The sequence below is a fragment of the Coturnix japonica genome, chromosome Z, assembly GCF_054131305.1.
Source record: "Coturnix japonica strain WE chromosome Z, WE-NBRP24, whole genome shotgun sequence".
NCBI lineage: Eukaryota > Metazoa > Chordata > Aves > Galliformes > Phasianidae > Coturnix > Coturnix japonica.
The window spans coordinates 26,365,617-26,383,031 of record NC_140702.1 but is presented as its reverse complement, the minus strand read 5'-3'; the positions used below and the strand labels follow the sequence as shown (position 1 = coordinate 26,383,031).

At 39.3% G+C, this 17,415-nt stretch overlaps 1 protein-coding gene across 2 annotated transcripts; it reads left to right on the top strand.

Moving 5' to 3' along the window:
- Positions 1-5,224: 5,224 nt before the first annotated feature.
- On the top strand, positions 5,225-13,182 carry STARD4 (StAR related lipid transfer domain containing 4). 2 transcript variants are annotated; one of them, XM_015849462.3, is made up of 6 exons: positions 5,225-5,263; positions 5,424-5,539; positions 6,131-6,180; positions 7,654-7,780; positions 8,337-8,451; positions 8,991-13,182. In XM_015849462.3, the coding sequence occupies exons 2-6, from the start codon at positions 5,435-5,437 to the stop codon at positions 9,215-9,217; spliced, it is 624 nt and encodes a 207-aa protein (XP_015704948.2). In that variant the 5' UTR covers positions 5,225-5,263; positions 5,424-5,434; the 3' UTR covers positions 9,218-13,182. The 2 variants fall into 2 exon arrangements, with proteins under 2 accessions (XP_015704948.2, XP_085385987.1); XM_085529861.1 differs by having other exon boundaries at positions 5,225-5,334.
- The last annotated feature ends 4,233 nt before the right edge of the window (positions 13,183-17,415 follow it).

Sequence of the window (17,415 nt, the reverse complement as noted above, 5' to 3'; positions counted from 1 at the left end):
ACTTAGCCTGGATGCACTATATTGTTGTTTCCATTGTATAAAGAAGATAAAATGGTTATTTTTCAGAGGAAAAATAAGATGTAGGGAGTGTCTGTTTAAAGCAGAAAAATGAAAGACTTAATGCTAGAGACTAAGAGAGAAGCTATGAATAAAAAGTCAAAGGAAAACATTCCAGCACTTGTGGGAAGGAAAGGTGAGACAGTTAAGTATTTCAAAGCATTTTCTGTACAGAAAGAAATTACTGAAAACAAGTATCTCTGTCTAGCCCAGAAATCACAAGGGTGACAAGAACTTGTGTTTTTCTTGACAGAAGCGATGACCATAAATATACGTTTATATAAGCTTTATAATAATGTTAGTCCTGTATGTAGTTACAGTGGTAAACACATATGTTAAATTAGCATATTCAAACTGACTTTTAAAAAATACAAACACTGTAGAAGTAAATGTAGCATGAACAAGGCCTCCAGTTCTTCTAACATCATGATCATACCAAAGCAGAGCAGAGGGTTTTCAGGGCATGTCTGCTGGGAAAAAAAAAAAAAAAAAGTGAAAGCCTGCAGTATTTCCAAGGGGTGTAATAAATGAAATAATTAAAAGAGAAACAGAGGAAGCAACGGTGATATTTCCTTGTTGCTGCTGGAAATTGATGGATAGTTGCAAAAAGCTTTCATTGTAAGACATTTTGAGAGAAAGTAAAATGCGTATGTTTGGTGGCCCTGCGCGTATGTTTGGTGGCCCTGCTAGGCAGGGGGGTTGGAACTACATGATCCTTGAGGTCCCTTCCAACCCGGGTAATTCTGTGATTCTGTGTGATTCTGTGAAAGTATGTTACCGGAAGCTCTCAGAATAACACATTTCTAGAAGAAAAAGAACCAGCCTCAGCCTTATACACAAGCAATGTTAACTGTTGCTATAAGTTCACCTAGGCAAAATCAAACATCGAATCCTATTATTTCAGGGCAGAATCCTTGCTTTGGTTCAACACCTGCCCTTCAAAAAATGTCATCTCAACTTTCTATTTTTGTTTTCATATTTCTCTGACATATAAGTTCTGTTCTTCTGAACCTGAATAGTACTTTCTGACTTCAATCTGAGCAATATGTCTTTCCTTTCAAGGAAAACTTGCGTTAGTCCTGATGGATTTTGAGATTCACACAAAGAATTTGCTTCTGTTACTCACTAACAAGCTTCTACCTACACCAAACTAGGGATTCCTCAACATGACTAAAATAATGAATTAGACCAGGCCATCTCCAGCCATTATGACTTGCTGATGTCACTCACACACTTCGTTACAATCATGGACAATTCACAGGAAAGGTGATGAAGTGATTGCTTTAAATAAAGAGACTGCTTTGGAGTATCATCTGCTTTAGATAAAGTTATTTAACTGGTACACGTACTGTGAAGCAACATTTCAATCACAAAAGATCACAAACCAGTGTGCTTTAATCCAAAACACGATCTAATATAATGTGATCATTATTTTTTCCAGTTATGTTTTTCTTCTTTTATTGAGAGGGGAACTAAGTATGCACAGATTGACCATCATCACTTAACTGGGCTGCAAATTCACGAACTATATTCATTTCCTGTTTGTGAAAAAGTTCTTCAGTACACTGCCTGTGCTTTTGATTCATGGCCAAGACACCTATTGCACCTGCAGAACAGTGCACTTTTTGAAAGGCTCAGTACAGAAATCTCTGCCATTCCCATATCATCAAAATCATCTTCTCAAGTTATAAAATGTGCTTCTGCTAGAAGGAAAAAAGATAGGAAAGCAGCAACAAATGAATAGAGACAGAAAGAAGAGGTAATAAAATACCTGACAAAACTAAAGACAACACTTGACTTTGTCATTAATGCCTGGTCAAAATATGTTCAATGTGTTGGAAATAAGAAATACTTCTTATACAGACTTATAGGTGAAGGATCAGATTCAGAAAGCTCTCTGGCACTTCAGAGTATTTAGAGATTAGAAGACCCACCATCACAACAAACAAGGAGTGAGATGGAGTGGTAAATGTATCAAGAAACCATCAAAGGCAAGAGATTAAAAACACAGATTTGGGCCTTTTACTCACTTTGCTGCACTTGGAATAATGTTCAAGAATTCTTGAATGTTAATAACTCCTGTGCCATGTTCCCTGAATTACAGTCAGCACTATGTAGTATTATGGAGGATTTGTGGAACAGGACATATCCAAACAACTGACTCAACTTATCCATAACCTACATAACTGAATATGAGCCAGCAGTGCACCCAAAGTGGCCAGAAGGCCAAGGGTATTCTGGCTTGCATCAGAAGTGTTGTAGTCAGCAGGATCAGAGATGTGACTGTCTGTGTACAGTATTGGTAAGACCACACTTCAAGCACTGTATTCAGATTTGGGCCCCCCTGTAAAGGATATTGTGTTGTTTGAGCATTGTGCAGAGAAGAGCAACAAAGCTAGTGAAGGGACTGGAAAACAAGGGTTATAAGGATTGTCTGAATAAATTGGGCTGTTTAGAGGAAGCAGTGGGGAGATCTCATCACTTTCTACAACTACCTGATAGGAGATTGCAGTGAACAGGGGGTCAGTCTCTTTCTTCAGGTGTCAAATGACAGAAATAACCCTAAACAGTGCAGGGGAAGGTTTAGGTTGGATATTAGGAAGAACTTCTTCACCCAAAGGGTGGTCATGTATTAGAAGGGGCTTCCAAGGAAATGGTGAATTCCTCATCTCTGGAGGCAATCAAGAGATACATGGATATACCATCAAGGGACATGGTGACAGTCTTTTCCAATTTAAATAATTCAAGATTCTATATCACTATTACTGATCCTAAAGCTATACAGTGTTACTTGTTGTATGTATGTTATTGCTACTAACATCATTCTGATGTTTTTGAAAATGAAGATAAAAACCAATCTGTTTACATTGCACTGAAAGAACTAGAAAGGAACATAACTGATTAATTTGAAATTACTTATTATAATATTATATACAATATTATTATTGAAATTACTTGAAATTTACTTATAGAAATGACTATGGCAGTTTCTTAATATCAAATGATAAAAGCAGATAAAGAAAAAATACTATTTTAAAACACCATAGAATCTAAAGGCACAGATAGTACACACTAACAAAATATATAAATGGAGAACTAATCATCATCCAGGAGAAATCACGGTTCTTCTTCCAGGTACAAAGAGATTTTATTCTGCATCTCATTTTTATGCACACCACATTCCATTGGCATCCAAAAAGGAAACCATCAGGCCTAGCTTGTTTACTTGCTGTCTCTAGCAAAAGAACAAACAGCAGGTAAGGGAAAGGTACTGTCCCATGTTTTGGCACAAGTCACAGTTAGACCAAGCTAATTAAAGTAATGCCTAACAGATCTCATAACTTATTAAGGTTTTAGATAAATTTTCATAAGAAAAATCTGTCAATTTTGTCATCATATCCATTTTCAGACAGTTTTTCAAAGTGCAGCTGCCTCAGCAAAAAAATATTTATTTTGCTTTTCTGCCATCTTGTGGCTTAACCACAAACACATTTAAATAAAAAAAAAAAAAAAAAAAAAGAAAAAGCTAGAATTTTTATTTTGTGGAGATCTTGTTACATTGTTTTCTTTTCTTTTCAAGATATTATTCAACCTAAACTATGATCCGGACCAGCACCCACTGTCACTTCCCAGCCTCATGGCACTGCAATTTACAACTGCACAGACCTGAAATCCCATGATTTTCTGTAACAATCAGACTTAACAGAAAGGCTTCCTGCTCACAACCATACAGATGACTGGCCATTCTGATTTCCACAAACTTCCCTTTGGATTCAGGTTTAGCTTGACTCAGTGACAGTCTTGACACTGTCATATTTCTTATATATCTGCTTTAAGGATGTAAGAAATGAGATGAATTGCAGTCTCTCTCCCTCATTACAATAGAGACAAATGCTATCAGTGCTACATCAGTAAAATAAGGAAGTCATTTAGCTACATTTTTGCCCACCTGGAAAGTTGCATCTGTGAATATGTATAATTGCTAAGAAGCCAATATAAGCCTTTTGGGTTTTGTATTTACAAGGAATGGTCAAAACAGATAATTTAATACAGATACTAGGCAAATAAACATGAACTTTTAATGTTACTTTCATTACAGGTGGGCCTGCACAAAATAAACAGACATTTCTTTTCCATCACTGTCTGATGGCAGCAGCAAAATGTACATTTACCTGAATACACACAAGGAAGAATTCAAATCACTGTTTGAAGGTCAGACATGAAGAATATTAGAGGTTTTCCACAGAAGTCTTCTGTTGAGGCTTATTTTTTGACAGCAATGGAAGAATTATTAGCTGTTTGGCTAATAGGAACAGCTCCAGCGATTGATGTGTTTGTCTAACTGCAAATTTAAGTTTTGTTTTCTTCATATTTCTGAACATTTCTTTGGGGAAACGAAAAAAACAAACAACAACAACAACAACAAAACAAAAAACAAACAAAAAAAAACCCAAACTTTTTTGTCCACTCTAATTGATTAAAGATAGACTCCTAATGCAGACTGCAGGTGAACTGGATTTAGTAGCTTGTGAGACATTTAGTGTTTGGATAGAATCTGTGCATGTTTTCAGTAAGAAACAAACTTTAGGGAGTCAAGGTTTTACTGGCTGATGTTCTGAGTGATTTAGACAACAGTGTTTCTGTGAGATGAATTTGCAGTAAGAATAATATTAAAGGGCTACAGGATTTGTGTGTTTTGTGCAAGGCACAAGCTGAGTGTGAAAAGTCTGAATACTACCATGCTTGCTGGTGCCTTTGTAAAGCCTCAAGCCTTCAAAATTTTGATTGATGTGGAGTGTTTTCTACATTTCACAGCTACAATCAGCACATCAGAAACATCACCAAGGTTCTGAATCATACTTTCACCTGTAAGGTGCTTTCACTGCTTGAAGTTGACCATAGAATCACAGAATGGCTGGGGTTGGATGGGACACCTCTCCTTTAAGGACAGGCTGGGAGTGCTGGGGTTGTTCCAGGGTGGGATCCGGTCGGAATACGTGTCTCGTCCGCCCAATCAGAGCACGCTGCGCAGGACCGGGCCGGTACCGCTCCCTCGTTCCCGTCCCTTCCCCGCCCCGAACCGCATCCTCTGCCGAGACGGGCAGCGTCGCCATTGGCTGCGCTGGAAGCCAGCTGCGCTCTCACTGGCTGCCTGCATCGGCCGATTGGGCCGTGAAGGAAGTGCGGAGCGTGGCGGTAGCTGCGGGTGAGCGGAGCGGGGATGGGGCGGCCGGGATGGGGCTGGAATTGCGCTGAGCTGAGCGCGGGGGACAGCTGGTGTGTGCACATAGAGGGCAGGCACAGTGCCTGCGGGTCCGGGCCGTGGGGTGCCGGGTAGCAACGTGTGGGGCCGTGTGTTCGCACAGGATGAGCGCCGATGGAGCTGCTGCCGGACCCCGCGCCCTTGGCCAGCAGGCTGCAGGACACACTGCTCCGCTATCACAGCATCGCCGACAGCGAGTGGCGGGTCGCCAGGAAAACGGTGAGTGGTGTAACTGTTGTGCTCTGACATCTCGGTTTGGCTGTTTGGTAGGCTTAATGACATCCATTTTTGTCTTTGCCCTCTTATAACAACACTTTTGGTTGTCCTTATATTTTATTTTCCCTTGTTAGCATGAGTAAGAGGCAAAGTGTTCCAAATATGACATCTAATCTGAATCTCACAACTTTTAGTTTAAAGCTCTTGTCCTATTAATATGGTCTCTGACAGAGTCACTCCCCAGCCTTCCTGTAAGCCTCCTAAAATAACTGGCAGGCTGCAATGAGCCTCCTTCCTCCAGGCTGAATAAGCCCAACTCTCTCATCCTGTCTTCATAGGAGAGATGCTCAAGCTGATAGTCTTAAGTGCTCTCCTCTGGATCTGTTTTGGGCCAGGAGCTGGGTGCTGTACTCCACATGAGGCCTCATGAGGGCGGAGCAGGGGTGGACAGTCACCTTCCTGGTGCTGCTGGCCACTCTCCTTTTGAAACAGCCTAGGATACAGTTGGCCTTCTGTACTGATGGAGGCATTTTGTGGACATGTTAGAAGGGTTTATAAATGACTATTAACATTATATCTTGAATTTTCTTCCAGAAAGATGCGATAGTGTGGCGTAAACCATCAGAGGAATTCAGTGGATACCTGTAAGTTTGCTTGCAAAGAGGGTGAATTTTTAGGATTCCCCAGTTATGCTTTGTAGTTCAGAAATGATGGTTGTGAACAAACTACACATTCTCTGCAGGAGGAGCTAAGTGAATCACCTACTGCGCCATATTGTCTTGTTAAGGCCCATACTGTTTCTTTTTACTGTTATGCTTTGGCGCTTCATACTTGTTTGCTGTCTAAAATAATGAACAATCAAAACCATGGAGCACACCACAAAACTCCCACTGGCTGATGTGCACAATGGGAAATACCCTAGCATTTTAAAAAGACGTTCTGTAAGCCACACAATCACATACAGGTTTGGTAGGTCTGCAGCATTGTTGAGTGACAACACATACAGCATTTGCACACTCTCAATGCTTATGAAACTGGTAGAACAAAATATCTAGGATGTAGTTGTGGGGAAGGTGTATGACATATGGGAGCCTTCCTGTGAGTTTCTGTCACTAGCTTTATAGTTATCTGCAGGTAGAAGTATTTAGTAGAAAACATCATCCTGAAGAAATGAAAAGTACTGTGAAATGGTAGTGTTTGAAAGGAATCTCAAGAACTGAAACACTCTGGGTACTTTGTCCTGGTAAATTTGTTAAAGCCACCAGTGCACTGTAAACACCATGTTGTGTAACTTGAACAACTGCCAACATGGGAGTGGCTGTTATATGCAGGTTAACTCAGGGTTGTATATAAACGTGATGAAGAAAGGACACTTTGAAGAACTTTCCAAATGCAAAACTAGAATTCAGTAACCTCTTAGTGTGGTCCTCCAGTTCTGATGAAAAAACAACTGAGGTTGTGCTCAGCCAGGTAACTATGAGAGAAAAAGTGGTGAACTGCGCAAGTAAATAAATCAGTGTGTTGTGAGACTAGTTGTCTACTACTGAAAAGAACTGCTCAATGGATAAGAAGTGTTTTGAAAGTAATGACTGTAATGGATTCCACCCCCTCAGGAGCTTGAAGTAATAACTTAAGTAATCAAAACATCTGTTGTCTGCTTAAAATATAACAAATGAACTTTCTGCAGTGTCTTACACTAAATTATTTGGTACTCTAGTAGGCTACCAAAACAGAATGTATTTTTTCTTCATCTTGATTCTACTGCTGTTACTTCTACTTTATGAAAACTGCTTTTCCAATTATATCCTGCTCTCATTTTTTTTGTTGCTTGCTCTCCTTGCAGCAGCAGTGAAATAGCATGTTAGATGAAACATGATGATTCTTCTCATTTGCAATTTAAGGAATATAGATTATAGTGTAAGGATATTATTCTCAGAATAATATTTATTGCATAAAGGAGCAGACGCACGTTCAGATCTTTCCTGTACTACCATTCTAATGTTATCCACTAACTGTAATTCCAGATACCGAGGTATTGTAGTAAATATGCTGTTGTAGACTAGTAGAATGCTTAATAAAAATGTATCTCTTTTAAATATAGACTTATATTTCTCTAGATACAAAGCTCAAGGTGTGGTAGAAGATGTTACTAACAGGATAGTGGATCATATTCGTCCTGGACCTTATAGGCTGGACTGGGACAGCTTAATGACTACAATGGACATCGTGGAAACATTTGAAGAGGTGAAGACTTGTTTAGATTCCTAAGAGAAGTGTGTGTAGACTCATCTGAATCTAACATAACAGAAGAGCAGTCATTTCAATAAGTACTGATGTTTTTCTGCCTGTTTTCTTCCATGCTTATTTATCTGCCATTGATAGTGTATATACATGCTGTGGGTAACCTCCCTTGAGGCTTTCTGCCTGCTGAGAGTGGTCTCTTGCAATTTATTTGTGGTCCTTTTGAACTTCCTAGGTAGTGGGAAAGCCATGTAAAACATACACAGCTTTTAGTTCCCAGGTGTGACTACAGTTTGGTAGTTTTAGTCAGTAGTCAGGTTTAAAGGTACCATGTATTCTCAGTCTCTGCAGCTGCAGGTGGAAAGTCCCAACAAACTTCAGTGTTTAGACTGAAAGCAGCATTTTCATTTATACCTCACTGAAGATGTCTGGAGAGCATGTAGTTGACAGAAGCTGCCATCTCTGTGGAAAAGGCTAGCTGCCAAGAGGTATGAATATAGTGTCATTTACTATACTAAGATGCTTTTGTTTTGTTTCTCTCATTCTTTCACTCAACGAGAACTGCTGTGTGATGCGCTACACCACTGCTGGACAGCTCTGGAACATCATAGCACCAAGGGAATTTGTTGATTTCTCTTATACTACAAGCTATAAAGATGGGCTTCTTTCATGTGGTAAGGCACCACTCAACTCTGTTTAATTCTTAACAACAGCTGCTTTGCTTAAGATTTGATTTGAATTAATAATGATTATGCAGTAAACATTCAAAAATGGTATAAGATGATCTCCAATAAGTATTTCAGAGGTGTTTAAAAGTTCTACAGACTTGAAAAAGTATACAAGTTACTGCACTACATGTGAGCCATCTTTGTGTGCAAGAGTCATTTATGTTGACTGTGGGATGGTTAAGGCAAGTTGTGTGGCTTGTCTCAGCTCATACATCAAAATGCATAGAGTAAGAAGCTTGTTAGTGAGTGGAAAGAATGTCTTTTAATGTTGAATTCAACTTGTCAAGCTCTTCTTGTCTGAATGAGTTTAGATGAAGAGCAGACAGCTTTCAGGCATGAAAGTACCAAAAAATGTAGAAGTGTTTCTGTCAGTGCTACTAAATTCTCCAAGTAGAAAATGGAGTTTCTATTAAATACACTGTATCCTTATTTTTTTAATCCATCTCAAATTCATTTTCCCTTTTTCATTTGTTTTTTTATGACAGGTGTGAGCCTTAACTATGGAGAGGTGAGACCTAATTTTGTCCGTGGATTCAATCACCCATGTGGCTGGTTCTGTGTCCCTCTTAAGGACTGTCCTAGCCACAGCCTTCTGACGGGCTATATTCAGACTGAACTGCGAGGGATGCTACCTCAGTCTGCAGTAGACACTGCCATGGCTAGCACACTGGCCAATTTCTACTCTGACCTCAAAAAGGCACTGAAATCATAGACAAAAAGTGACTTAGAAGCCTTTGCATTTCTTGCAATCAAATTATATTGATTAGCTTAATGTAGGTTAAGTACTGATCTTAAAGGTGAATAACATTGCTTGTGAATGATTCCTGAACCTTTCTGTAGAGGAATCCATACAACTTTAATGTGATACTTAGAATACATTCCTCTTTCACAGCACAAGATCTTGTTTCCTGCTTAGCACACTGTAGCTGTGTGAGGAGTAGTCTGAACCTGTAAATCCCTTACTTCCTTGTGTGGAAAGCAGAAAATATGAATGTGAACTTTAAAAGTGAATCAGAACCTTAGCTCTCAACAACAGTACTGAGAATGGAGTGCTCAGGATTTTGTGGGTACAGGTTGCTATACAGACAGCAGCTTATAGGAGATGCAACTTTGTTTTATATATATATATATATATATTTATTTATTTTCATTTACTTTAAATTTTTAATGTATGTAGTTTGTACTGATGTGTCTTTAATTTCTATGTTAAAAATTTACTTCGACTTATCATTGAGATGGTCCATACTTATACTGTTAAACAATATTATTCATAAGAAAGCTTTTCAAGTATTCGATATCGGCATTTCTTTAATGTTGTAACTATAGCTTGATACCTGTTGTATATGACAGACTCAGTGCATAGATAAAGAAATGCCCTTACAGCTGATCCAAAGCTCCTTTAAGTCATGAGATGTCTTTCCATAGTTTTTAGTGAACTTTTAATCACACATGTAATTGTCAAAATAGCAAACCTGAAATGGTTCCTCTGTAGTACTTGGCACTTCTAAATATTTATTTTTACTAATTTTTGCATGGAATTGTGTTTTAATTTTTGTATTCCTTAGCTGAAAACCCTACAGTTACTAAAACTGCAGACAGTACCACTAGGTTGCTTAGGCATAGGTTTAACCAGAGCAACACAGACTACCAGTACTGTTGAAATTTGCAATAAGCGAACTGAGCATCTTAAAATATGTCTGGCTGAATGTCAAAATACAAGCTGTAGAGTTGCTCAGAGCCACAGGAATGTGGAGGGTCATGTTTTAAAGGATATTTGACCACCTAGCAATGCTGATAGGTGTGGGGACTTCGAAAAGTCTACTGTCTGTGGTGCTAGGTCTTAAGTTCTCTTTAAAACCTTACATTGAGCATTCAGTGTTGGTATGCATCCATTTCTCAGGTGAGACTGTAATTTTCCCTGTGCTTTACCAGTGCAGGTGCAGCTGTGTTGTAGTTTGGGAAGGTACCCTGTATCCCTTGTGTTTTGAGGCCAGTTGTGTACATATTGTTTTGGTAGTGGACTCAAAGGAAAATGCATTCATATGGAAGATGTTCCTCTGGAATTTTGGCTTTTTGGGCATTAGCCACTGTAGCTGAACTCTGAATCGTAAGGACTTTTCTTTCTCAATGCTCAAACAGAAGTGTAGGAAAAAAAAAAAATAAAGACACCAAGTAGTAAGGGTTCTTCAAACTTGCTTCGAGTGTTAAGGTATACAGTACTGTTTAAAATGCTTAAAGATAATGACATGAAACAGCCTTTGTTGTCTTAACAGACAGAAAATTCACTTCTCTGTTGGGTTTTGTGTATTCTTCTGTTCCTTTTAAACTCCTTGGTTAGTCTTCCTGTATTTCCTGTCTTCCTTGTTTCCTTCACACCCTGGAAATTCAGAGGGTTCTCATTCTGAGGGTACTCATACTGAGTAATCACTTTTCCCTGTGTGCTAGAGTATGCTGCTTTCTAGTGGTACTTGCATAGAAGTAAGAACAAGCCCTAGCAGTACTGCTCTGAGGGATGAGTGCTTACATGATTACAAAGGAAGCTGTGTGAGGTGTACCTTATTTGTTCTTCCCAATTACACAGGCTACATAGTCATTACTGTGCATGTTCATTGTCTTTTTTTTAAGGCTTCAGGGGCTAGTTGAGGGGTTGTGATACAGATATATAGTACTTAATGTCTTCATAAAGAGCTCAGTTTAAAATCTAAAGAGGCACTTCAGTGCTGGAAAAGCAGGTCAAAAGGAGCATGAGATGCTTGTAGACATGAGGATGATGTTTGCAGAGCACTAGATGTTGTAGAAAGGATCAGAAGGTCCCTGTTCAAATACCCTGTTTAAGGACTCTTGATTCTCTATAGAGCCAACCTAATTTGTACGAAGTGAAATAGCCTTTTAAGCTTCCAGGTGAAGATAGGCTGATGAAGTACAGAGTAGCCAAAGAAAGACAACTTGTAAGAAAATCCTTGGCATATTTTAAGTATGATGATGTTTTATATTATGCTTTTCTTCATGTATGTTTCTTTTTTATCATCAGAGTTGTTTTCAAGTAACAGGCCAAGTGATGGAAAGATGTAGTTAATGAGGACAATTATCTAAAAGCCAAATGGGCCTTTTGTTTTGCATTATGATGCATTATAATTTGTTCTTTAAATATGAAGTAAACTGGCTTTTTATGTTTTAATAGTTATAGTCTGTTGCTTCTGACATTGATTTTGAACATTCAAGTGAATAACAATAGAGAATACAGGAGGCAGAGACCAGAGCCAGATCTTTTTATGTCATCATAATTCAATTCTTCAGTTTTCAGATGAAGAAAATACATGGAAAGTGCCAGCAAACCTTAAGGTTTATTTTGGATATTATTCTCTTGCTTCTAAAATTTTTCTGGTTTAAGAATGCAGTGATGAACAATGTGCTGATGACACTAATGAAGTGATGCATTGCTGATACCTCTTCACTGATCATTTGAAGCAGTTGAGCTATAGAATATACAGAACTGTAAGAAACATGTCTGGTTTCACAGACTGTTATATTTGAAATCACATCTTTGTTTTCGTATAGTTAGGGATTGAGAGGAGTGCAAGGTATTGAGGCAAAGCTGTTCTTTAGTCAGAGTACATTCAGAAACAAGAAAGCCAGTATCAAGTACCAATCAGATCAGAAGAATTTCTTTCCCCTCCCATGGCATTGCTTTCCTCCTAAGTCAGTGAACAGTCTGGATGGAACAAGACAATACAAAGTAGGAAGGGATTTGAGGGTACGAAGCACAGGAGCACATACTTTGCTTATTAGGAGATAGCAGAAGGCAAAGTAAATTACTTCATATGGTTTGCTGTCATCAGAACGGCAATAGAATTTATGCAAGTTTGTGAGGTTTGCCGGATTCTCTGTTGTTGGGAAGAGGCACATGCTGCCTTCAGTACCTGAACTCAGAGTTTCAGCAGAACAGTGTCGGCTGAAATCAGCTTCTGAATGAGGTACCCAAGAATAAATGGCAGATAGATGCCAGTTTTTGCTAGGAAAATAGCATGTGTGTAGACACATCAACACTATTTTTATATGGCTAGTAATTTAAAAAAAAAAAAATCTATTCAGGGGCTTAGGCAATATATATTTGATTATTTTGTCTGTCATTTTAACTATGTCCTGTATGTGTGGGTGGAAAAGATGACTTAAGATAAGACAATCATTATGTTTAGCTTTTATTTATCATCCAAAGCCTCCAGCATTGAGCCTTCTTTGTTACTGTGCTGCTTATTTTCTTGGTGCAGTAGGAAGATGTTGGGCTAAGTGCAATGTTGGTGCAGCCCAAGGTGCTTCACTACACCAGGAAGTGGTGGAGCAGTACCTCAGCCATATACTTCGGGGACAGCACAAGCCCTAGTCTCAAATTTGATTAGTTTGCTCTTTATAATGGATCAGATTGTGAAAACAGTGTATTCCTCCAGTGATCATAAATAACTAGAACTGTTTTGGTAGTGTGAGCTAGTTATTCAATTTACAGGTCCATTGTTGAAAAAGTAGCAATAGTTCTATTGAACCCAGTCAAGTTAGGCCCGTGTTTAGAAAATGAAAGTCAGTCTGGCTTAACAGTGGTTTGAATGACTGTGTTAAGTGCTTAAGGTATTTGTGTTTATATTTTGAATGCAATTACAGAATAAATTAAAACAAGAATGCTAACGGAGTCATGGCATGGCTTTTTTAATACCTGTGCAGGTAGTTTAGCATTCAGCTACTATGTGGGAGTGATGTCTAATGATGTATCTCATTTTCAGCTGTGTGGTGATGTCTCTAATGCTATCAGTCTCTATATATTTAAAGGCAAAAAACATGTATCTTTATTTAGAGTCATGATTCAGCCTGGGAAAATGCACAAAACAACTTGGATTTCTGCTAAATTAAAATTTCTTGGAAAATATGCTGATATTATTCTCTCACAACTTGTATTCTAAACATTTTGTAATGACTCCAGTTGCTGTGAAAGAACTTTCTTTGTCTTACTTTTGGTGTTAGTAAAACTATTTCTTAAATGTGTTAAAAGATAACTACCATTAAGTTCAACCTAAACACAGTTGTATTTAATATCTTGCAGAAGGCATGTAGATGAGCATAAACTGTTATGTGCTAGAACATGTATTTTGGCATGTATTTAATTAGAACTTAAACAAAAGAAGAAATGCCCATACCATGAGCATCCTACATTTTGGATTGCCTCTGCTGCATTGAGTGAAGACAAATTGTCTAGGGCTGCACCTCTGAAAGTTCATCTGAAAGTAATGCCTCTTACTTATTTAAATGGAAACTTACTTCTCAGAAAGGGTGGAAGTGGAATGGGCTGCCCAGGGAGGTGGTGGAGTCATCAACCCTGGGGGTGTTCAAGGAACGACTGGATGTTGTATTGAGGGACATGGTTTAGTGGGAGCTATTGGTAATAGGTGAACAGTTGGACTGGATGATCCTTTAGGTCTTTTCCAACCTTGGTGATTCTATGATTCTATAAACAATACAGAGAGCACAGTAGCACTATTAGAGCAAATTCCAATCTATGAAACACTCTTTCAACATAGTCGCTACCATTATCTATGCATTTTACCAGCTATGAATAAGAAGAGCCTGCATGCAGCACACTTAAAAGTCTGCACCAGGGGAGGTGGCCCACTGTCATTGGTGCTGAAATGCACAGTGTCAGTGTGCTCATGTTCACTGTTTGGTTTCTATAAATGTTCAGCAGGCATTTGTCATGGCTTTGTTATTTTATCAGTGGGTGCCATTTTTTCTGAATGGAGAAATTCAGTTCCACTTCTTTGTTTCATCTGCACTTCTATATCAAACACCATTTTGTCTGCTGCCATCTTTCACAAAGCAACAAAAGGGAATGGAATATTGGTGGGAAGGTTCAACCTCTATACCACCTATTACTATACTACCAACATCTGCTTCTGATGTGGGCCAACATAATACATAATAGGAGGCACTGTTTTCAGAGCAGCCCTCAAAATATAGTTAATGTATGTAAGCAACAAAACTTATTTTAATTTTAATGTTTTTGTTTGTTTATTTGTTTTTGTTGTTGTTGTTTATTATTAAAACATTAAAAAAGAGCAAGGAAAACCTAAAAACAGTAGAATAGGTAAACTTGCTTTCATAAAACTGATAAATTGCTGTAGTTCAGTGGCAGAGGTTGCAATCCTTAGTGAGCTCTCAAGGTTCTCATTGGATATTTTTGGTGAAATGTTATTCTTCTTGTATTTCATCTTCGACAACAGTTGCTTACAAATGTGCAAACTGCCAAAAGTGATTACAGGGATCAGGTGTGATGGGGAAGCAAAGGGTATTTCTCTCTCATAAAACAGGTCTTACAGAAGTTGGATAAAGAGACTTGATCACATTTTTGATTGCACCTCCATACACTCTATTCGAAAATTTGCAAGTAGTGTGTTTAACTGAAAATGGGGTTGCAAATAATAATTACAAAAGAAAAAGAAAAAAAAAGAAAAAAGAAAAAAAAGTCTTTTTAGCTATTTTGAAACCTAGTCTCAAATTCCTGTATCGAAACAGAAAGCACAGATGCATATTTTTTTGCTGCTCACAGGACTGTGTTTAGCCCAGGTATCACAATACGTACAATTAATTGGCATAAATTGAGTTGGCATTGCACTGTGCCCTCCTTGTGTCCTGGTTTCAGCCCAGATGAAACCACAGCCACAGACGGCAGTACTGCACCAATAGAGATGCCTTACTCCCCATTCATAAGCTGATTCACCAACTAGTGGAAGTGATCAGCAAAACTCACTCAACTTTTGACAGCCCCATGTGGCCAGTGTGTAAAGCCAGTGAAGAATGGACGCTGATGGCAGACTACTGTGGCCTGAATTAAGTCAGACCTCCACTGAGTGCTGCTGTGCCAGACATGTTAGAACTGCAGAATGAACTGGAGTCGAAAGCAGCCAAGTGGTATGACACCACTGACATTGCTAATGCCTTCTTTTCCATTCCTTTGGCCACAAACTGTGGGCCACAATTTTTCTTCACCTGGAGAGGCATTCAGTATACCTGGAACCGTTTGCCACAGGAGTGGAAACACAGACCAACCCATTTGCCATGAGTTGATCCAAACTGTACTGGAACAGGGTGGTGCTCCTGAGTACCTGCAGTACATTGATGACATTGTTGTGTGGGGCGATACAGCAGAAGAAGTTTTCCAGAAAGGAAAATTTCCCAATTCTTCTGCAAGCTGGTTTCACTATTAAGCAAAGCGAAGTGACAGGACCTGCCCAGATAATTCAGTTCCTTAGGTATAAAGTAGCAAGACAGACATCATCACATCCCAGCGGATGTGATTGATAAAATCACTGCTATGTCTCAGCCACTAATAAGAAAGAGACCCAGTCTTTTCTGGGTGTAGTGGGCTTTTGGAAAATGCATGTTCTAAACCACAGCCTCATTGTGAAGGTGAAGCTGAGGTATAATTTTGCATGGGAATTTTGATCAGATTAAACAGAAGATAGCCCATGCCAGTACGGATGGGACAGGATGTAAAGAACATCCTCTACACTGCTGCTGAAGAAGAAAGTCCCACTTTGAGTTTGCGGCAAAGAGCCTCAGAAGTGACCCGAGGCCGACCCCTGGGATTTTGGAGTTGAGCGTAGAAGAGGTCTAAAGAGTGCTACACTCCAACTGAGAAGGAGATCTTAGCTGTGTATGAAGGGGTTCGGACTGCTTCTGAAGTAGCTGGAACTGAAACGCAGCTCCTTCTGGCATCTTGACTGCCAGTGCTGAACTGGATGTTTAAAGGAAAGGTTCTCTCCACCCATCATGCTACCAATGCCACCTGGAGTTGCTGATTATGCAAAGAGCTCAGAAGGAGAACCTCAGCTGTCCAGGAATCCTAGAGGTGACCATGGACTGACTTGAAGGTAAAAAGTTTGGAACATCACCAACAGAAGAGGTATCACAAGCTGAAGAGGCCCCACCATAAAGTGAACTTCCAGAAAATAAAAAGAAATATGCCCTGTTCACTGATGGATCATGTTGCATTGTGGGGAAGCGTTGCAGATGGAAAGCTGATGTGTGGAGCCCCACATGATAAACTGCAGAGGCCATGGAAGGAAAAGAATCAAGACAGTTTGAAGAGGTAAAGGCTGTCCAGCTGGCCTTGGATGTTGCTGAATGGGAGAGGTGGGCAACGCTTCTATCTTTATATTGACTCATGGATGGTGGCAAATGACATATGGGGGTGGTTTCAGCAGTGGAATCAAAACTACTGGAAAAGAAGGGCTAAACCTATTTAGGCTGCTGAACTGTGGAAAGACATTGCTTCCTGAATAAGGAATATGTTGTAGAGGTGTGTTGTGTAGATACTCATGTGCACAAGAGTTGGGCTACTGAAGAACAGCAAAATAACCACCAGGTAGATCAAGCTGGCAGAATTAAAGTGGCTCAGATAGACTTCTACTGGCAACACAAGTGTGAATTATTTTTGGCTCAGTGGGCCCATGAGATCTTGGGCCATCATGGAAGAGATGCAACTTACAAATGGGCTAGAGACCAAGGAGTGGACATATCAATGGACATTATTGACTGTGACACATGCACCACAGTTAAACAAGCCAAGAGGATGTAACCTCTCTGGGAGGAAGGGCAATGGCTTAGGTATAAATATGGGGAGGCATGGCAGGTTAATTATATCACCTTGCCATGATCTCATGATAGTGTTATGTGCTCACAATGGTGGAGGTAGCCATTGGGTGGCTTGAAACATATGCAGCACCCCATGCAAATGCTACCACCTTAAATATTAGGTCTCAAGAAACAAGTCCTGTAGCTACACAGTGCTCCAGAAAAAACTGAATCACATAATGGGACTCATTTCAAAAGTTCTCTTGTAAATACTAGGGCCAAAGATCATGGCAT

Coding starts and splice junctions, on each gene's coding strand:
- STARD4 (XM_015849462.3), top strand. CDS start 5,435: ATGGAGCTGCTGCCGGACCCCGCGCCCTTGGCCAGCAGGCTGCAGGAC. Junction 6,181..7,653: donor GAGGAATTCAGTGGATACCT/GTAAGTTTGCTT, acceptor ATATTTCTCTAG/ATACAAAGCTCAAGGTGTGG. Junction 7,781..8,336: donor TCGTGGAAACATTTGAAGAG/GTGAAGACTTGT, acceptor TCACTCAACGAG/AACTGCTGTGTGATGCGCTA.